Here is a 19,782-nt window from a genome sequence, read left to right as displayed (position 1 = left end):
TGCTTTTTCTATCTTCGAAGCTTTCCCATATCACACATATCCACATACACATCTGTTCTTTTATTTTTATTTTTGTGCTTCTTTTTCTTCCATGTGATTTGGGACTTGCTGACCACCCAGGTGGTCCGTGCAAAAATTCAAAACAAAAAAGAAAAGAAGATAGAGATTAAGAGAGAGAATGAGAAGAAAAAAAATAAAATTTGTAATTTTAGAACTCTTAAAATTCGATCCCATTGAAAACATCACATGTATCTGGTTTTCTCTGGAAAAATATGTTCTCAAGTATGAAATTTCTCTGTTTTCTCTAAGTCTTATTAACTCTCATTTTTCAACTATTTGTTTATTCTTCAGGACAATATGGGCGGAGTCTGGATATGAAAAACAAGTCTGCTAGCTGAAAATATGTGGGCGGAGTCAGTAACTGTCATGCGACGAAAGACATGAATCTGTGCGCGAAGTAACAATATAAAAAGGGTGAGCATTCTGTGAATGGACAACAATTTCCTCTCTTTCTAATACTAACTTCTGAAAATTTCAGAAAAAATCCCAAAAACTTTTGCCAAGATGATGAGCGTTCCAGTGATGGCTGACGAAGGAACCAAGTGGGATTGGCCACTTCAAAAGGGAGATGGAGTTGTCAATGTGAGTTTAATATTAATGATTTAAAAATTATTATACTTGAATTCCATATCAATCCTTTATGAATCACAAATATAACCGCATTAAAAATTAAATTAGAATTTCAATTTTTTTGAGCAAAAAAGAATATCGACAGAAATCAACTTCTATTTTTCATTACTTGATTCCAGGTCCTCGACGACGATGATCACTTCGAAGTAGGCCTAGAAGCCCATAACTTCCTCCCAAAAGAGATTGAAGTCAAGAACATTGGAGAACTTCTTGAAATCCATATGGAGCACAATGTAAAGAAGGATTCATTTGGAGATGTCTCTCGTAACATTACTCGTTGTTACAAACTTCCAAAGAATGTTGATATGAAGACAATCAAGAGCAACTTGGATTCACATGGAATTCTTCACATTGAAGCAAGAAAAATGCATTAAACAGACAGGAGAATCAAATTTAATTGAAATCTCAATTTCTATTTTTTAATTCGATTATTTCCGGAAATAAGTAGCCAAACTTCTCTTTTGTAAATAAATAATTGTATATATATATATATATATATACGCACTGGTAATACACGAATCCCGTTTAAACTTTTTTAATGGAAACCATTTCAGTATTACATTCAATACAATTGACAATTGCTCAAAGTTTCATAAATTGAATCTTAAAATTATAAAAACAATAATAAGAATAATAAAGATCTATTCGAAAAGCATGCATATATATCACGCTAACCAGTATTATTTACGGAAAAATTCTGAAAATGTGATAACGATTTTTCACATTATAAAAAAGAAAAGAATTGAGAAAAACCAATGATTTCGATAAACGGAAAAACGAAAACATGTCAAAACTAGGTCATTGATTTGCGCGGGGATTCAAAAATAATTCGACTATTTCTAATTTGTTTTTTGCAAAATTGAACAAGTCATAAAACATATTCATTGCTGCTATAGTTAAATTCGGTATATTGGCACTCTTTTCTGTCATTTTGGGTGAAAAAAACACAGACGGTTCTCCACTTTTTTAAAAATATAATTTCTGTAATAAATTAAAAACACTCTTTTTATTTACAAGTTACTATTGACCAACAGATAATTATCATCAAAGTTCAAAAAGTGTTGGAATATACTAGAAGATAACAGCAATGAACATACTCTAATGTAGCCAAGTGCACATTTCGAACTTATTCGTTCGTTCATTGAGCTTCGAAAGCTCAATATTTCCATTAAACTGTTGCTCTCGAATCGTCACGTTTGTGCATCTTAAGCCACGCCCCGTCTTGTTTTCGATTGCCCAGAAGCCAGCAACACAATAGATCCAATCTTTTTCTCAATACTCTTCTGATTTAACATAATCATTTCGTTGCTCATTGGTCCTGTAAGCCGAGAAAATCGTAAACAATCTGCATGCCTACGTGATATTTCTATCTCTACAGCCTGACACATCTGGCTTCGAACGGGTATAAAAGGGGTCCCGCGGGACGAAGTAAACAGATTCAACAAGACTTGGGACTTTTTGAAACTATTTTCTGATAAAATGTCTGTTGCTATTGATCACGATCAAACTGCTAAGTGGGACTGGCCATTCCAGAAAGGAGATGGAGTTGTTAAGGTTGGTTTTTTAATTCCAAGAGAGTTGAAATGCTTATTCAAACAATTATTAGGTTCTGGACTACGAAGACCATTTCGAGGTTGGACTTGAGGCTCACAACTTCTTGCCAAACGAGATTGATGTGAAGAACATTGGAGAATTCCTTGAGATCCACATGGCTCACACAACCAAAGACGATAAGTTTGGATCTATCACCCGCAGTATTACCAGATGCTATAGACTTCCAAAGGGAACCGATCCAGCTACCATCAAGAGCAAGTTGGATGGCAGCGGAATCCTTCACATCTCCGGAAACAAGAAAAAGTAAATACAACAATGAATCTGTAGTCATTTTGTTAGAAATTACATAACTGGATGTATCACTTTCTGTTATTCATTTGACAACTGCCGTTTACAATAAATGAATTTGCATTCATATCGTGTAATACTGCTCCAAACTTTTGTCCCGCTTTCTCAAGGGGACTCCAAAAATTGTATATAATACTCAATGTATGCTCCTTTGCACGGAAATCTTTAGTAAAAGGCGAAAGATTTTCACGGTTAAATGCAGAGGAACCAGAGTTAACGAGAGAAGAGTGTAGAGGGTATACGTATGAGGCAATGTGCCGTCCTCTTGCGGGTTTCGCGGGTCAGTGTCAATAGCCTGCAGAGGGAGGAGTTTGGTCAAGAGAGTGCAGGGAGGAGACGCCTCGTTTCTTATGGTGAACAGCAACAGACGTCTCGCGTCTCTCCTCTCTCAAGACGTCTCGTGTCCCCTAGTGGTTATGCAATGACGCTCTTCTGAACAGTGTTCAATAGTATTGGTTTTTAGATTTTGGAACACTGGAAAGCTTCTTAAAATATAGTATCTTGTTTTTAAAATATGAATTATTATATTGTCATTGTCACAAGCAGGCCATTTTCACCGACTGCTTAAAAATAAGTATCGTAATTTTGTGGTTTTATGAAACTCATATTTCAAGGAGAACGGATTTATTAGGAAGGATCTCGCCACTAAAAAAGTATACTAGAAATTTTTGGCATTTTTGGTGGCCACAATTTTCCGTGGTCGTTTTCTGCCGATTTAGCTGTGCTGACTGTTGTGGCAGCTTTTTTTTTTGAGATTTGAGATTTTCCATTTTGGCAAAAAAACTCGAATAAAGGACAGTATCAAAATATGTTTAGTTTCAGAAATGGCCGAATCTTCGGATTTCGATTTCTCGATGACATCCGTCAAAGAAGAGTGTTTCACTGAAGACTTTTTCAATTCAATCAAAAGTATGAATACAAAAAGAAGGAAAACATATCTTACTAACTTGATGTCTAGTAATGAACTTACCAAGGTACGCTATTGAACCTTACTCATTGTTATTTCTCGATAATTCTAGAGACAAGATACGAACCCTGATTTTGATTATTTTTCGTATCAAAATGTCAATTTTTCGTGGATCAGATGCCGTAACTGTTTAGCAATTATTGTCGACGAACGTTGTGGGAATAGATAGTAAGATTTATATTTTTCAATTTTAAGCTTAAAAAAATGTTTCAGCAAACACAAAAACAAAGAATGCACAGCTACAATAATGCTGCCCGATTGTATACCAGATTATGAGGACTTGACATCAGAAATTACCGATTTCTGTCTGAAATCAGGCTTGCCATTTTCATTAATGGCTTCGGAAAACTTTCAAAATTTTTTGAAAAATGTTTGTCTTAAAAGGTTTGTTGTCCTAAAAAGGACTGGTTTCCATCTTATTTTTAACATTTAAGTGGGCATCCGGATGTTGGGAATATTACTTTCCCAACTCGTGAAACAATTCAAAATTATATTTGTGCTGATTATGAGCACATTATTGAATCAATTGGCCTTAAGGTATTAGCTATAAAATTGAAAAGTTTGATCTGTATTGGCAGTTTTCAGATTCGAAAAAAAGTGAAATGCAAAGAAGCTAATTTGTTAATTGATCTTGGAAAGTACTACCATGATTATCTAAATGCCCTTGTTCTTTACATGGATGATGGTTTAGAAAAACTTGAACTTCAAGTTGTTCCGTATGCTTTCAAAATGACGTCATCATCTAAATCTGCAATTCATGTAAGTTTTCTTGGAAAAATCAAAGATAATCTGATTATTTCAGATGAAAGAATTGTTGGTTCAAGCTGGAGAAAAATTTGGTTTATCACCGGAAGACGTGACTTCAATGACATTGATATCTGATGACACTGAAAATATGAAAAATAAATTATTGAAAACCATATGGTCACTTCTCCCAAAAAGTATTTTTATGCGGTTTTTACATAATAATTTATTCAAACAATAATCTGACAATAAAACAACAAAATTTTTCTACATTTATCAAAATTTAACAATAAGGAATTTTGCAAAAGTTTAGCAAGCTGCCAAAATTTGACTGAAAATTTAACAAAATTTAAAAATATTTCAGAGTGTTCTGTTCTGTAGTATTAATGAGTTTTTATTCATCATAAGTTCATTCAGACAAAATCTCTACTGGCGCTACTCCACCTTTAAATAAATCAGCATATCTTACATGAACACCAGGAACTACCATCTTACTGGAAGATGTATCTCACACATATAAAACTTATTTTGAGTATACATTGTGACATAGATATAGTCTACTACTAACACTGTATAGTTCATAAAGTTGTCCCTTTGGTAGTCTGAACACAAAATTGTGTGCCAAATCATCTTTGTTTATTTCTCATCTATCTCTTTGTTACAAACGCTCTCAATTGCTTCACAAAGTCTTCACAAAGTAAATATTTATCATCATAAAAGTGACAATGTGCCGATTGCCCTTCCAGAATTTTGTTTCTCTTATCAGTACTGATAACTGTTCAGAAATTGAGAAGTTCTCTGATGTTTGTATGCAAAGCATAACCACGTGGCATAGCCCTGGAGCGTGGACCTCTAATTTTAAATAATGTCGGAGAAGATAACAGGTCTAAAGATACAATCTCCTTCTGCAAGGCCATTCAACCTCAACGCGTAAAAAGTATCTCTAGATCGAGTACGCACTTTTCGAGAAAATTCGGTGATCTTATCCCTTTTTCTTCTGGACAAGACTGCCAGTCAGTGAAAGAATCAAACGTGGTCTACTGTACTTTGATCTAGTAATCACGCCATTTTTGAAAAGACACAAATAATTTTCAAAGAAGATTTTGGCTAATTATTATTTTGTTCGGAAAACTTATTAGTTCCAATATTATACCCATATCTCACACTGTTAAATCATTTCTATTTCCCACTATACTGCTGCTTGCAAAAAGTTTTCTGGAACTACAGTTACAGTTTCAATGCAAAATATACGAAAATACCTACTCGCCTACTTTCCTACAAGTTCACACCACTGAAAACTTTATCTGCACAGTTTTACACATTTTTGTGACAATGTGATCTCAGTAATATTTTACCGCGATTGCAAAGATATTATTTGGAGCAATATATTTTCTGATATTTTTTTCAATTGAACTTGTTGAGTACGTCTAGAATTTAAAAATGTTTTATCTAAATTCTTTACATGCACTTCTACACTAGTTACCTCCATTTCTGTCATAAAACGTTCAATTGGAGTAAACTCATATTTAGAAAAAAGCCAACTGATAACAGAAAATTGCGGGAAAAAAGTGAAAAGTGGTATGATCAGAGTTCAAATAATCACATAAAACATCCCATTTTTCCTTTTTTTTCAGCGTTCTTTGCATTTTTGTGGAGTTTAAAAGAAAGGGAATGGCACTTCGTGTTCTCAATTTTTTCCCACATGGAAAGTGTATTCAATGCTCAAATGGTAGAATCTTAGACAGCAAAAGTAATTTCACAATGTGTCTGGGGCTCTCTCCAGACAAAAGTCTTTGGGATTTTTAAGCACTCAATTCTGGAATCTTCAATATCTCCATCCTACCTATACATTTCTTGCTTTCGATCAATTTAATTCGACCCAGAGAATATCCTTCGTTTGAGTTTCGACCTTGCCCTCCACATTCTGCGTCTCTGTGAATCAGCTAATCTCTTCGTTCTATGCCCTCTCGCTCTATTTGCACCGCCCATTCGTGCTGCGGCGGTGGTCGAGGACGTGTAGCCTAGTCACAGTTTTTTTCTTTGCCATTCGTGTAGTTGTGTTGGTTGTCTGTTGTGAGAAATCTCGAGAAAGAGTTTTACTACGGTTTCATTACTTTTAAATTCGAAATTCGCGCGTGAACGAATTTGTGCATTATCGCGTGGCCGTGTTTACGTCCAACAGAACCGCTAATTTTGAAAAACAAACCGCGAAAATTTTAATTTTTCTCCGAAAATCCGCGGAAATCTTCGAAATGCGCCCGTTTCTTGCTTGTTCCAGTCTCGCCAGACATGTTTTCAGGTTTTCCTATTAAAATCGCTATTTTTTTACAACTAGTTTAATGAATGTTAATTTTACAGAGGTTTCACCACTACTAACGCAATGGCGGCTCAAAAGATCCAAGGAGGAGACATCGTCGAGATGCAAGGAGACGAGATGACCAGAATCATCTGGGATCTGATCAAGGAGAAGCTCATCCTTCCTTACGTCGATCTCAACGTACACTTCTTCGATCTCGGTATTGAGCATCGTGATGCCACCGATGATCAAGGTAACGTTTGGAAAATAAAAAGCTGGAATTTTACGCGTCAGATTAAAAAAAAAAATTAAATCAGATGATTTTTATGTTTTAAAACTAAGAAAACCTTTTCCAGTCACTATCGATGCCGCCAACGCGACCCTCAAGTACAATGTTGCTGTTAAGTGTGCCACCATCACTCCAGATGAGGCTCGTGTCGAGGAGTTCAAGCTCAAGAAAATGTGGAAGTCACCAAACGGAACTATCCGTAACATTCTTGGAGGAACAGTCTTCCGTGAGCCAATTATTGTCAAGAACGTACCACGCCTTGTCAACACCTGGTCGAAGCCAATCATCATTGGACGTCACGCTCATGCTGATCAATACAAGGCCACCGACTTTGTTGTTCCAGGAGCTGGAAAGCTCGAAATCAAGTTCGTTTCTGCTGATGGTACCCAGACCATTCAGGAGACCGTCTTCGACTTCAAAGGTCCAGGAGTCTCCCTCTCAATGTACAATACCGATGATTCTATCCGGGATTTCGCTCATGCATCCTTCAAGTATGCTCTTCAACGTAAATTCCCACTTTACCTATCCACCAAGAACACTATCCTGAAGAAGTACGATGGACGTTTCAAGGATATCTTTGCTGAGATCTACCCAGAATATGAGGCTGAATTCAAGGCCGCCGGAATCTGGTACGAACATCGTCTTATCGATGACATGGTTGCTCAAGCCATGAAGAGCGATGGAGGATTCGTGTGGGCCTGCAAGAACTATGACGGAGATGTTCAATCAGACTCTGTTGCTCAAGGATATGGATCCCTCGGATTGATGACATCTGTGCTTGTGTGCCCAGATGGAAAGACCGTCGAAGCTGAAGCTGCTCACGGAACTGTCACTCGTCATTACAGAATGCACCAAAAGGGACAAGAAACCTCCACGAATCCAATTGGTAAGTGATAAGAAAGTAATAGAAAAGTGAAAGGGAAAAAGATAACACATTTTTTTGTTTTCTCGCTCCCGTTAATTAATTTTATTGGTGACCTGTAAATCAATGTTTTTTCATTTTCAAAAAAATTAAACATGGAAACGTCGGAAACGTTAATTTTTCAGCCTCCATCTTCGCTTGGTCTCGTGGATTGGCTCACCGTGCCACTCTCGACAAGAACTCTGCCCTTGAGACATTCGCCAATAATTTGGAAGCTGTGTGCATTGAGACAATGGAGGCTGGATTCCTCACCAAGGATCTTGCCATTTGCGTGAAGGGAGGAAATGCTTCAGCTGTCACTCGTACCGACTACCTCAACACCTTTGAATTCCTCGACAAATTGGCTGAGAACCTCGCCAAGAAGCAAGCCCATTAAGTACTTTCTCATTCCCAATCTAAAAATCTCGCTTATTAACTTTTTCTGTGATATTTCGATTGCTTCTCGTCACTGTATTATGTATGATTTTGCGCTCTTATTGCATGGATTTTCACTTGAAAAGTTCAACGAAACCAATTTGCATTTCACAATTTAAAATAAATATTCAAAAAATAAATTGAAAACCACTTCACAGAAATGAAAAGTTATTCGGTTTGCTCATGGCAAATGTCTGCAAATTCTGGAGCCCTCAGTGTCGCCTTGATCATCTTTTTGAGCATAGCGTAACGTGGAACAATTGGGAACATTCTTGTAGCTTCATATTTGTCGTGAAGCTCCTAAATCATACAAAAATTGAAGAATTTTAAAAATTAACAACGGACCTTGATAAGACGTCTCAATCCAAGATATTTCTTTGTGAGACGATACAGTTGGGCATACAAACCTTCGCACTCTTTTACAAGATCTTCCGATTTTCGAGCTAAAAATATTCAATTGCACCATTTTTATAAATGTGTTTTATTTCCAAAGACAGAACTGGGATTTAAGTAGATTTACTGCCAAAACTTGAAGCTCACATGAATCTTTTTTGGCGCTGTAGATTGCTACCACCCACATCATCTGCACATGGCAAGGATAATCATAGTTTTTATGGAATCTTTTTAATTATGTTTAGAACCTTTTTTATCAATTTTTCATTTAATTCGAAAAAGATTAGGTAAGAGCGACCCGTAACTACGCAGGAGTTACAGTATCTCATCATCTGCGTGATGAGACCCATGCGCGAGAGATATGGAAAAATTCTCATTTTTTAGACGGTTGGGTAATCATTTTGTCTAAAATCTGCACAATTTTTAACATATCCGAGTGAAATTGGTATCAAACAAATGCTTCGTAAATTAATATTACCTTTTAAAGAATCATGAAGCACTGTGTCTACATTTGCCTCAGCTGGTTTCCCTATTGTTGACTGTAATAGAGCTCCGATTCCACGTGTTGGTGGTAATTGAGTCGGGGTGTCTTCAAGAAGTTCTATGATTCTGAATATGTTTGAGTTATTATTGCACTTTTTGGATTATGAAATATTTGAAATATTGAAATGTTATAATTGTTTTCATGAAACTTGGATTTGATATTTGTTGGTAGCTAGAAGTTGCAAAAGTAAAAAAACTTACTTCACAACATAGCAGTTTGCATCTTCGGTTCCCTCCTGAGCCGGTATATTTAATAATTTCCAGTATTGTTTTTCCAGCATAGCAACCTGAAAACGGATATGAATATATTGAAAGATAAATCGCAAGTAATCGTACTTCTCTAACAGATTGTCCTAACTTCACATATCTCATCAATGCATTTGCTTCCTTTGATTTCAGATAATCTTCTTGCAACTTTTTCAATGCATTCTTTAGTCGTCTGAAATAGTTTTTTAATTTCATGTAGTTTGATGGCATTTGAAATATAATTGGTTTGAGTTCCTTCAACAATCTTTCATAAAGAAAAAAAGTCAATCGTTCTTGCAAAGGTAACAAAAAAGAGCAGAGCACAATGTTAGGTAGAGTGACCTTTAGTATAAGTTAAAAATACTGAACTTCTAGACATATCACTGATCTAAAATTTGTGGTACTTTTTTTTTACTTTTAATATTGTTTCAGAACTGACTAGTATTAATGATTCATGCATAACCAATGTATTTAATTTCCATTTTTAAACCATTAAGTTTATCAAATTTTGGCATTGAAAACTTTTTTCAATTCTTAATTCTAATTTTGTGTATTTTTCCTGCTCAAATTTAAAAATATTATTGAAATTTCGGCGGCAGTTTTTTTGCAAAAGTTGGCAGCTTATATAGGATTGCCAAGCTTCTGCTAGAATCTTGTAATTTTTTAAGAAGTGGTCATTTGGAGACCTATTCAAAAATGTTTAACCGGCTGCAAACTGTTACCAGAGAGTTCCTACTAAATTCCAGGGGTTCTAGAGAATGTGCAAGCTTTATGTGACTTTTAGAGTTTTGAAATGAAATTTGAAAAAAAAGAGTGGACTACCGATCAATCAAAATTATGTTTTGTTTCCGGAATTAAAAGTCTATTACTCTTTTGCAATGCATATTTTTTGTTTTTCTGAATTTGTTTTTGCTTAATTTTTCTTCTGAGGTTTCTTTAGTGTATATTTCAAATTTCTGACTATTCTCTGTATGAAATTATAAATTATTATTAGTTTACTTAGATCTAAGTTTTCCAATACTAAAATGAAACAAACCTGTAAGGTTCCAATATTCTCCACCTCGTTCGATGCAATCTATATGCAGTAGTGATAAGTGTATCTCGACTCGTTTCTGCAGTACGAAACATTGAATTTCTTTAAAATAGACGTTAATAGAGGAAGGAATTCAGAATATGCCACTTCTTTTCAAACTATTCTTCAACCTTCTCAATTCATTCCTCTATAAAAATTGGATGGGCGTGGCCTATTCCACTTACTTGCAGGAGCGACGAACTGCGGCCCATCGGAGGCTCCTTCCTTCGTCATTGACATCAAAATGTTGAGCATTACGTCCTGTGAAAAAATAAATTTAGATAAAAGGAAAAATGATTGGATTCAGGGGGTTCTTGAGTGTAGAATGTGGGTTTCAAGAGCGAATCCGCAGTTTTTCGAGATTCTTCAAAAAGAATATTCGGGATATTGTTTGACTTTAGAATAACCTGTATTATTAATTTGGAAATTATAAAAATTATACCCCATAAAACAAGATAATCGAATAATTAAAATAGGTTGATTAGTTAAAGGTTTATTCATTTCATTAAATTAATTTCTGACGAATCTAGCTCGAATTAAAAAGCGCCAAAAAATATAAGATTCAAAAATAAAACATTTAAAAAAAATTTAAATTTCTTTAAAAATTTCTTTAAAAATCTTTCAACAACATCACTTCAAAAAATGAAACTTTTGAAAACCCCTCGTGGTATCCAGAAAGCTTCGTAATAAAATATTTATGTGAGCTGATATATGAACTGACCAAAGATTATTCCAAAAAGGTTATTTAAAAATAAGCAAAAAAATTTTGTTTTAAAAATAGATACTTAAATCTTCGTGGATTCAAAAAATCATCAATTAAAAAAAGACTCACATGCAAAAAAAAATCATTAAAAAAAATTCATTAAAAAATGAATTAAAAAAGGTTTATTTCAGAGACTTAACAGAAATTATGTCATCTAAACCGAATTCATGAACATTTTGAATTTTTATTTGAATTTAACAGAGATGATGAAAGCAAGATCATATGAGCTAGATTTATAGACATATCGGAAATGTACTAAAAGCTTTCAGGAAATGTTAAGTTGCTTAACTATGAGATCATGCATCGTTACCGTAGAATTATAAAAATTTCTGGAACGCCAAGCAAATCAGCTAAGTTTTGAGTTAATAGGCAAATGTTACTCATTTCAAGCCTAGGACAACCAATTTTAATCTCAGAAAGTATGTTCCTAGAGGAGAAATACTTTAAAAAAATATAGATTTTTGAAAAAGTTCTCAAAGACGTCGTACAATTAAGAAAAAAATATCGTGATTTTCTCAGTATTCAGGCAGGCAGGCAAAGAAATAGATACGTAGGCTTGAAGGCGCTCTAGTTTCACAAGGAATTCTTCATTTTGAAAAAGATAAATATCATAGTTTAGATTATCAATATTTTCAATTCGAGTTTTGGCAAATTGCAAAATATGCAAAAGTTCAAAGACGACACTTTTTGGCGGTAAATAAAAAATTTCAAAACTCTTTATTATTCAATTGTTCAATTTGACCCTAATAGAGTGGTTTTAATTAATTTTTCCACTGGCGTTACTCAACCTTTAAATGTTTGAAAACATACAAGTTGCAAAACTTTGCCAATTTTTCAGATACATTAAGGAAACTCATAAAATTTTAGTACTTTAGAAATTCAAAGTTAAAAAAGAATGAATAGGACAAGAATTAATGATGTGCAAGTCAGTATATTGCAAAACCAAAATTTTGGAATACAAACATAAAAAGTTTACTTTTGGAACTGATGAACCCGAGTAAAACAAAAATAAGTTTTGGAAAAAGTGTGAACTGACTCGTTTATCTCACTTTTCTATTTTCTGTTGTATTCTATCTAACCTTCCGATCAGTGGCTCCATGTGCATCAGGGCGGAACAAAAAATGGATATGTGTGTATTTTTAAGAAAGAAAAAGAAAACCAAGTTTGGCATTGTGGATGAAGAGAAAGTGTAGAATTGTGAGCTGAGAAAAAAGTAAATCTTTTTTTGACTGACTACCGGATTTTTCAAGTGTTTACCATTCTTACTACATACTTTGTAGCTTTGTTTCGTAACAATTTGGCTTTCAGAGCTTTGAAATAAAGGAGAAAGGAATATTCTAGAAGATGTTGTTAGAAGATGTGAAAAGAGATGGATAGAATAGAATAAGGCAAAGAAAAAGAAAAAGTCAAATCAAATCAACAAAATTAAAAACAGAAAAAGGAATCGAACGAGTGGAACCTTGTAGTAGAAGAATAATGCTTGGAAGAGAAAACTAGTAATTTTCTGAAATCAATAGTTTTCCAACATTTCTAGTTAAAAATACAAAAAAACTGTTTTCAGTTTTTTTCTTATTAGTTTTCAATTTTGAGAACTATTTACAAAAGCTTAAATTTTGGCCTGAAATTTTCAAATATTTTTCACTGTTTCAATTCTCCTAGATTTGCTCCAAAAATTGCTTTTCAGACGATTGTTCTTTTGTAGGGTGTTTTGGGGAAGGTAAACACTATAGAAGCATTTTGGAAAATTATAGTTTTTGATAAATACATCCTAAAGTTTTTGATCTAGTTGGCTGAAAAATTTTAAAAGACTGTCTGCCTATCATTGATGTTCTACATCGAGGACTAACAAGGTTGGCAATGAAATAAAAAAAATAAATTGTGAATATTTAACTGTGCATTTACATCAGAAAGTTGTAACTTTTTCTTTTTTTTTTTGCGAAAAACTTCATATTAAATTGAGATCAGCTTTGACGTATTTTTTTGCTGCAAGTTATATGGAGTTTGACAAAGCGTGATTCCTTTTTTGAGCTCAGGAAATTGACCTTTCACAATTTCCGGTATTCGTGGATTTCTTTCGGTTTGTTTTGAAAAGTTGAAATATTTGGTCAAAGGTTGAGAGTTTGAAACGATGTAGTTTAATATATATTTATATATATATAAAGCGCAGTGTCGTTCTGTCCCTATGTAGTTTGAACTTTGATCTCTGATCTTTGAACTCTCTTTTCTGTAGTTGAAGGGATATTGGGTTGAGAGTTGGTGATGGATAATGTCAAGGTACTGTAGTAGTACTGTAGGGGTACTGTAGGGTTACTGTAGGGTTACTGTAGTTTAGGAAATTTTGGTTGTTCAGCTTTTGAAGGGATATTGCGTTGGGAGTTGGTGATGGATAATGTCAAGGTACTGTAGTAGTACTGTAGGGGTACTGTAGGGTTACTGTACTTTGTTTAAGGTTGTGGTGTGATGGTTTTCAAAATTTAATCTTTCAGCATATTCGAAAAAACTTAAACACATGTAGGAAAATAAATTATGCTTACTTTTTTTATAGAAAAACCTAATGAATTCAGGGATATGTGTCAAACATTTCAAATTCCGCCTGTCGTTGGCCGCGCCGGAGGCGCGGTCAGCGGCTGGTATTTTAAATTTGAAAATTAAATAATTTTTGATCAATGTACAGGAAGTCAGAGGTTTCACTTTCAAGTTCTTTACTGAATATCTAAAAGTTAAAAAAAATCGCTTGTATCACAAAAAAATACTATCAGGTCAGGGTAATTTCAGAAACTCACAACAATCTTCATATCTGGATTAGTTAATTCCAGCAGCATGATTAGTAACAATTTTACAGTTTCAGTATTTCTTCAAAGTTTATTAATTTTTCAATAGCATCGATGAAAGATGCTTACAAAATAAACAGTTATGAATCATAAAAAATTGAAAATCTGAATATATGTGAATAAGGATCGAATTATGTTAGCAGATTTCATTTTATTATCCTTCGAAGTCACTAAAATGATACTCAAATCCCAGGTTTATGGCTGATAAATTGTACGAAGATTTTTGATTTCTATGGATCTTTTTTGTAAAATTTTTGAGATACATGTTTTTCCAAATATTAGTTTTTGTAAATATTAAAAATCATTGAGAAACTTGATTTAGGATAAAAATTCTGGCATTGATGAAATGAAAAAACTTCCAGAGTGTTAACTGCTTTCAAACAACCATGAAATCATCAGAAATCAGCTGAAATTCACTGTTGGAAAACATTTTACGGGCCTCAGTTTTGAAAAATGAGGTCCTTACTAGACAAGTGCTAAATTAATCTTAAATAGAAGCGAGATGTAATTTTTTTGGGAAAAATTGAAAATCCAGGAAACTTTTTTTCCCGTTCGGCTACGTCGAACTAGAAAAAATGAACGAAGACAAATGATCTCTCAGCCCCATTTTGTTCTTCTAACTCTCATTCTTTTGTTTCTTCTTTTTTGCCCATTTCTCCCCCTTTTTTTTGCAATTTTCTCCTGTTATGATTTCCAAATCCCCTAGGACCAACGTCAAACTAAATGAAAACATTTTGTTTGTCGTAATATACACCCTCTATTATTCGTTATTCTATCACCTGATATCCCTTAAGTTACCTTTGGCTTAATCCGTTTTGATGGTGATTGTGGTGATAATCCGACAACCGGAGTAGATAGACTCATGATTATAATATATTGTAGATTCTAGAGCTTTTGAAATGTCTTAAAATAAAATGAAGTAAGCGAACCCAGGTGCAGAAAACAGAAGCAGTAACCTAGTAAGAGGATGGTCATAAAACGGCGGAAATGGGCGGTCTCTGTTTCTTTTTCTTGGACTCTTCAAGCTTTTGGAGCCCGTCACAGGGACAGAGCTCTTTCGGTAATGATGATTCGACGCGTGATTTGCCCTTCGGCACTTGTTTTGTGTGGGAGATTGGAATCAAAAGGCGTTGGGCAGAAAGATACAAGGGTTAAAATTAGAATAATAAAAGAGATGGACATTGAATTATTATGGATATGAAACCAAATATAGAGTAAGAAAAAAAAGATAATAGCTATGAGACAAGGGACACACACACATGGGGGTGGATTGAAGGTGTCAAAGATTACAAAACCACAAGAAGCTTCTTCAGAATACATTGAAACTTTTGACAAATGTTTTCAAAAAGGGATATGCATCTGGTAATTCTGCTTATTCTAAAAACTAAATTTTTTAGAGTGTAAGAAAATTTTTATATGGAAAAAATACATCAGCTGGATGGGTTTAGGCCTATGTTAGCTATTGAAATTTTACACCGTACTTATTCTTTTAGTCTTGCACCCTCTAATAGTCAGTCGTAAGCTGTGGAAATTTGGATACATTTTTGATATTTTCTCCAAAAGTTACAGTTAGAATAAATGGTCTATTCAAATGATTATTTCCAGATCGTCGTTTCCCCACACTTTGAAAATTATAATGTTAAACTATAAGTATTTTTAATCATTTTAATGAAAATTTTAGCGGTAAAGTTTGCTTTTGAAAATATAAAAATTGATAGGTTTTTATAATCTTATTTAGCACCGGTAATAATAATTTTTGTTAGCAAATAACCAGATCTGAAAAGTTATAGCTAAGGCAAACGAAAGTTATAGTCATATGCTGTTGAGTACGGTAGTATTATTGAAATTGGACAGCAGGAAAACGACACAAACCAAGAATAGATTTTAAAACGGCAATACAAACATTTCTTGGCTTCATCAAAAGTTAAAATGTTCAGAAACAATATCTTCAACAAAAATTTGAGGAAGTTACTAATATAAGAAGAAAATCTCGTTTTATTATAAACATCTTTTAAAAATGAAAAGAAAAATTCTAATCGGGAAAAGCTCGTTAGTACCTGAATAATTGGAGAAACCAAAGAACTATTACGAAAAGATTAGCCCGAGTAGGGTTTCACACTGATTTACATGTAGAAAAAGGGGGTGTGGTTTGTACTTTGTTGCTTCTTAATTATGAGTGAGCACGACGAATTTGTTATGAATTTTGAATAGCGTTAATTTAAAAGTGATGAGAACGAGATTCTTTGAATGAATCAAAGATTGCAGTTATTTTTATGATGCTCATGATGTTGATTCAAAATTAACTAGAACTTTCTAGAACATCTACTTTTCTAATCTCAATTTAAAAAATAGAATTCAAGCTATTCTGTAGAAATGCTTGTCAAAAAATTGTAGAAAACGTTGCATTTCTGTGATTCCCAAGACTTCTTTAGGAATATATTTTTAGAAGAAACATCTCAAGATTTGTTTGGTTCCAAATCGAATTACTAAACAAGTTGATGGTAGAATCTAAATCAAATCATCTCGCCTTGATATTTCTTCAATTAGAGTACATTCTGAGGGCTCCAGTTAGAAAAATCAAATGTTCGGAAAGATTTTTTTTGAATTTTCCGAATAGGCTAATTTTTGTTGAGACTGTAGTATTCGTGAAAGTCTTTTCAAAGGAATCTAAAAAAGCCATGCAAATCAATAATTTGGTTATTTTTATCATTTTTTTAGTGGTTCCGGCATTTACACCTAGGTTTCCTAGTTTTCATTTAAGTGATGGAAAAAAAGTTTTAAGTAAGAAAACACAATTTTTCAAAACACAAATTATAAATCAATCTAAGAAAAATTACAATTTGCTGAGACCACTAAATGATATCAAAATGAGACTCTTTCTTTTTGTGCAGACAATACTATGTAAGCAAAAACGAACAAGAACAAAATGAAACAAAAAACCACGAATTCAAATATTCTGGAAATATAATACTATATAGGGAAAAAGCAAAGCAGTGCTAATTGTTTTCAAAAGGGGAATTCTCTGAAAAAGTGTAAAAGTCAAAGATGTGGGTGCCGGATGGAAAAACCAAAAAAGAACAAATCGGACCCCCGGGGAATGTGAAAACAGACGGGAGTCGTGGTAGAGGAAAAACCTGGGGCAGTTCAAATGGAAAACAACCAATTTTTAGAAATCGGTAGACACAAAGAATTCTTCTGCGACACAAAAAAGTTTTTTGTTCTTGAATAGATTGATTGTTTTAGTTGAGATTTATGAGATTTCTTACAAGATTGTTATTTTAATAAGCACGCGAAAAGTTTAGTTGGCAAATTTGTTTTGATGGTACATTATTCCCACTGCTCAATTTTATAATAATTGAAATAAGAAACATTTCTTCATTCAAAATATTCAAATGAAAAAATGAGAAAAGCGTTTGAGTTTAATTATTTCATGCCATTACTCTTGTGCTACCAAACTTCCACTTGTATTCAGTTGTTATTTTTTCCGTAACTAATTATTTGTTAGTTTTCGTTTTGCAATGTTAAAGCTATCTCGATGTTGAGTGAAGTAAGACTGGCTAACAAAAAATATCCAGTGTCCCGGTTTTCACAATTCGGAACGGTTTTGATGGTTTTTTTGGGTTCTCCAATTTGACACGATAGATATATTTTCCTACCTAAAAATTGAAGAGGAGGTTAAAATATATGAAAATGTGCAAAATACATAGGAGTTTAAAAAATTTCTGGAATTCCAGAAATTTTTTAAAAATGAAAAAACTTCGATGACTGAAAAACACGAAAAAGCTAACACAATTTTCAAGTCTGTTTTTATTACATTCCTTATTAAAAAAAGAGAAGAAGCTGTCGATCTAGTGACACGGACTGACAAATGAAATGAGAGGGGGTCAGAAGGAGGAAAAAAGATGTGTGGGAAAGCAATAAATAAATTGGAATCTTTCTATCTGACAGCAACAAGTACTAGAAAATGAAAAAAAAGAAACAGTGAGAGGGGGGTTGTGCAACTTGTCAAATGCATTCTCAATTCATATATGTACATTATTTTGTCATTTGTCTAGACAATGTTTCTTGTGAGAAACAGGAATGAAACTTTCAGATATGAGCACTTCTCTAGTAGATTTTTGACGGTAATTTTTCCATAATCGAAATTTCTCTCGTTTTAGAATTTTTTTTTGAATTTCGAGTTGTGTCAAAATCGCTTAGCCCTCTTGATTGTGAGCGCGCAAATGTGAAACTATGGAAAAAAAAAATCATTTTGGCTTCAAGATAAAATATTCCTATCTAGTTCCCAAAAGGCATATTTATAAAAGGCATATTTTTAGTATTTTTAACTGCAACTTTCAGGAACTATTTCAAGTATGTTTAGAATTATTCAACAAGAATTTAATTTTCAGATTTAACGAATTTTTTAACACTTTTATGATAATTTTTAGTCCAAAAAGTAGTATCAACATAGAGAAATAAGCAGTGTTATAGTTTTGCTGAAAATGTTCGCTGCACAGCCCTGCAAGAAACTGACGGTCCGAGTTGAGATATATATTTAAATATATATGTATGTATATTATTTTGCATTATAATGTTCATCTCGGCTAGTAGGCGTTGGCCATTGTCAAGGTGGGATTTTTTAACACGTTTTGAAGAGAGAAAGAGAGAATATTTCTTTGATTGGCTAAATAATCAAAACTCACAAATATACTTGCCATTACACTTCCAAAATTTGAATGCCGAATCCAAATGATAATAACAGAAACAGATTCAATAATAACTCTGCTTTAGAAATCAATTCCCCTTTTTTGGAAGAGCACAACCAATTTTTGGTGGAAAATGACAAAAGCGGGGATGAGAAGAGGGATGCCGATATTATCCACTTATAATAGTCATTCAAATTTTTTGGAAAAAGAGAAAAACTGGGACTGAAAAGCAACGGAAGGAAAGGAAAAATTGGGAGGAATTGCGTGTGAGGACACTCAATTTCCGATGCACAGCACTTACCATTATTCGATTCTCACAAATTTGAATTTTTGAATTCTTCAGTGGTGGTAGTTGTATTAGAGAGAAGGTGTTGCTTTTATAATGACTCTATTTCCTTTTATTCCTTTTTTCAAGTGTAATTTGTCCTCTGAAAAAGAAGAAGAATGAAATGGAAAGAATTAGAAAAATCATCGAGTTAAGAACAGGAAGGTTGTAGAAATCGATCGTTTGAAATGATTCAATTAATTTCGAAAAATGAAAATCTGAGAAATAATACTACTAAATATTACATGTAACTGACAATTTGAGTGATACTTAACATCTGAATAATAACATTACATTTTATAGCTCAATTGGGAAGATGACTGATAGTGAGTTTTTTTTTCTTTTCTTACTAGTTAGTAAAAACGAAGTTTTGATTTACCACAATGGACTTTTATAGGTAATTCTTCTTAGAAGAAATCATCAAAATACTCAACCCAAACAATTCTTAGAAACAAAAGTTTGAACAAGAAGTTGTTTTCTTTTTTCCATTCTTGGGACAAGTATTCTCATCCATTTAAGAATAGAAACCGATACAATGTTCATAGAGTATTCAGAACAGGAAGAGAAAAACATCTATGATTGCAACTGCTCAGTTTGCAGAATCATTTCCAAATAGGTCTTATAAGATAAGTTATGAGATGCCGGGTTACTGTCACAATATACGTATTTTTAAAAATTTCTAATAAACTTCAAAAGC

The 19,782-nt window shown here is 33.5% G+C and overlaps 5 protein-coding genes and 6 non-coding genes across 17 annotated transcripts; 8 read left to right on the top strand and 3 right to left on the bottom strand.

Moving 5' to 3' along the window:
* Nucleotides 1-220: 220 nt before the first annotated feature.
* Nucleotides 221-1,220, top strand: hsp-12.6 (SHSP domain-containing protein). The gene is made up of 3 exons (NM_069267.4): nucleotides 221-474; nucleotides 539-642; nucleotides 810-1,220. The coding sequence occupies exons 2-3, from the start codon at nucleotides 565-567 to the stop codon at nucleotides 1,062-1,064; spliced, it is 333 nt and encodes a 110-aa protein (NP_501668.1). The 5' UTR covers nucleotides 221-474; nucleotides 539-564; the 3' UTR covers nucleotides 1,065-1,220.
* 21ur-14949 lies at nucleotides 345-365 on the top strand. Its single transcript, NR_056392.1, has one exon.
* A 914-nt stretch (nucleotides 1,221-2,134) lies between the features above and the next one.
* Nucleotides 2,135-2,658, top strand: hsp-12.3 (SHSP domain-containing protein). Its single transcript, NM_069266.3, has 2 exons — nucleotides 2,135-2,244; nucleotides 2,297-2,658. The coding sequence occupies exons 1-2, from the start codon at nucleotides 2,170-2,172 to the stop codon at nucleotides 2,549-2,551; spliced, it is 330 nt and encodes a 109-aa protein (NP_501667.1). The 5' UTR covers nucleotides 2,135-2,169; the 3' UTR covers nucleotides 2,552-2,658.
* A 24-nt stretch (nucleotides 2,659-2,682) lies between these two features.
* On the top strand, nucleotides 2,683-2,810 carry F38E11.24. Its single transcript, NR_056391.1, has one exon. It is a non-coding gene; the product is annotated as an Unclassified non-coding RNA F38E11.24 (non-coding RNA).
* On the bottom strand, nucleotides 2,686-2,807 carry F38E11.10. The gene has a single exon (NR_000351.1). It is a non-coding gene; the product is annotated as a small nuclear RNA F38E11.10 (small nuclear RNA).
* A 598-nt stretch (nucleotides 2,811-3,408) lies between the features above and the next one.
* F38E11.9 (NR LBD domain-containing protein) lies at nucleotides 3,409-4,572 on the top strand. Its single transcript, NM_069265.6, has 6 exons — nucleotides 3,409-3,566; nucleotides 3,612-3,727; nucleotides 3,773-3,943; nucleotides 3,994-4,096; nucleotides 4,145-4,318; nucleotides 4,362-4,572. The coding sequence occupies exons 1-6, from the start codon at nucleotides 3,417-3,419 to the stop codon at nucleotides 4,542-4,544; spliced, it is 897 nt and encodes a 298-aa protein (NP_501666.1). The 5' UTR covers nucleotides 3,409-3,416; the 3' UTR covers nucleotides 4,545-4,572.
* Nucleotides 4,573-6,341: 1,769 nt separating this feature from the next.
* idh-1 (Isocitrate dehydrogenase [NADP]) lies at nucleotides 6,342-8,371 on the top strand (the record flags this gene model as incomplete). 3 transcript variants are annotated; one of them, NM_001268463.4, is made up of 4 exons in its annotated part: nucleotides 6,342-6,602; nucleotides 6,662-6,852; nucleotides 6,956-7,774; nucleotides 7,936-8,371. In NM_001268463.4, the coding sequence occupies 4 exons, from the start codon at nucleotides 6,556-6,558 to the stop codon at nucleotides 8,184-8,186; spliced, it is 1,308 nt and encodes a 435-aa protein (NP_001255392.1). The 3 variants fall into 3 exon arrangements, with proteins under 3 accessions (NP_001255392.1, NP_001255393.1, NP_001255394.1); NM_001268464.4 differs by lacking the exon at nucleotides 6,342-6,602 and having other exon boundaries at nucleotides 7,936-8,364; NM_001268465.3 differs by lacking the exons at nucleotides 6,342-6,602; nucleotides 6,662-6,852; nucleotides 6,956-7,774 and having other exon boundaries at nucleotides 8,043-8,186.
* Nucleotides 6,829-6,978, bottom strand: F59B8.5. The gene has a single exon (NR_056390.1). It is a non-coding gene; the product is annotated as an Unclassified non-coding RNA F59B8.5 (non-coding RNA).
* On the bottom strand, nucleotides 8,286-19,064 carry F59B8.1 (the record flags this gene model as incomplete). 5 transcript variants are annotated; one of them, NM_001306960.3, is made up of 8 exons in its annotated part: nucleotides 8,393-8,524; nucleotides 8,570-8,667; nucleotides 9,096-9,226; nucleotides 9,362-9,447; nucleotides 9,497-9,599; nucleotides 10,443-10,518; nucleotides 10,664-10,739; nucleotides 19,062-19,064. In NM_001306960.3, 8 exons carry the CDS (start codon nucleotides 19,062-19,064, stop codon nucleotides 8,393-8,395), a joined length of 705 nt encoding a protein of 234 aa, NP_001293889.1. The 5 variants fall into 5 exon arrangements, with proteins under 5 accessions (NP_001023248.1, NP_001023249.1, NP_001293889.1 ...); NM_001306961.3 differs by lacking the exon at nucleotides 19,062-19,064 and adding an exon at nucleotides 18,758-18,772; NM_001306959.3 differs by lacking the exon at nucleotides 19,062-19,064 and adding an exon at nucleotides 14,871-14,936.
* On the top strand, nucleotides 12,930-12,950 carry 21ur-12821. Its single transcript, NR_056389.1, has one exon.
* 21ur-11607 lies at nucleotides 14,128-14,148 on the top strand. The gene has a single exon (NR_056388.1).
* Nucleotides 19,065-19,782: the final 718 nt, after the last annotated feature.

Source organism: Caenorhabditis elegans, chromosome IV (genome assembly GCF_000002985.6).
Source record: "Caenorhabditis elegans chromosome IV".
NCBI lineage: Eukaryota > Metazoa > Nematoda > Chromadorea > Rhabditida > Rhabditidae > Caenorhabditis > Caenorhabditis elegans.
The sequence above is the reverse complement of the archived record's forward strand: the minus strand, read 5'-3'. Positions and strand labels throughout refer to the sequence as shown.

Excerpts from the sequence above, each read along its gene's own strand:
- hsp-12.6 (NM_069267.4), top strand. The coding sequence starts at position 565 with ATGATGAGCGTTCCAGTGATGGCTGACGAAGGAACCAAGTGGGATTGG. Across the intron at positions 643-809 it reads AGGGAGATGGAGTTGTCAAT|GTCCTCGACGACGATGATCA; the intron begins GTGAGTTTAATA and ends ACTTGATTCCAG.
- hsp-12.3 (NM_069266.3), top strand. The coding sequence starts at position 2,170 with ATGTCTGTTGCTATTGATCACGATCAAACTGCTAAGTGGGACTGGCCA. Across the intron at positions 2,245-2,296 it reads AAGGAGATGGAGTTGTTAAG|GTTCTGGACTACGAAGACCA; the intron begins GTTGGTTTTTTA and ends AACAATTATTAG.
- F38E11.9 (NM_069265.6), top strand. The coding sequence starts at position 3,417 with ATGGCCGAATCTTCGGATTTCGATTTCTCGATGACATCCGTCAAAGAA. Across the intron at positions 3,567-3,611 it reads CTAGTAATGAACTTACCAAG|AGACAAGATACGAACCCTGA; the intron begins GTACGCTATTGA and ends CGATAATTCTAG. Across the intron at positions 3,944-3,993 it reads AAAAATGTTTGTCTTAAAAG|TGGGCATCCGGATGTTGGGA; the intron begins GTTTGTTGTCCT and ends TTAACATTTAAG.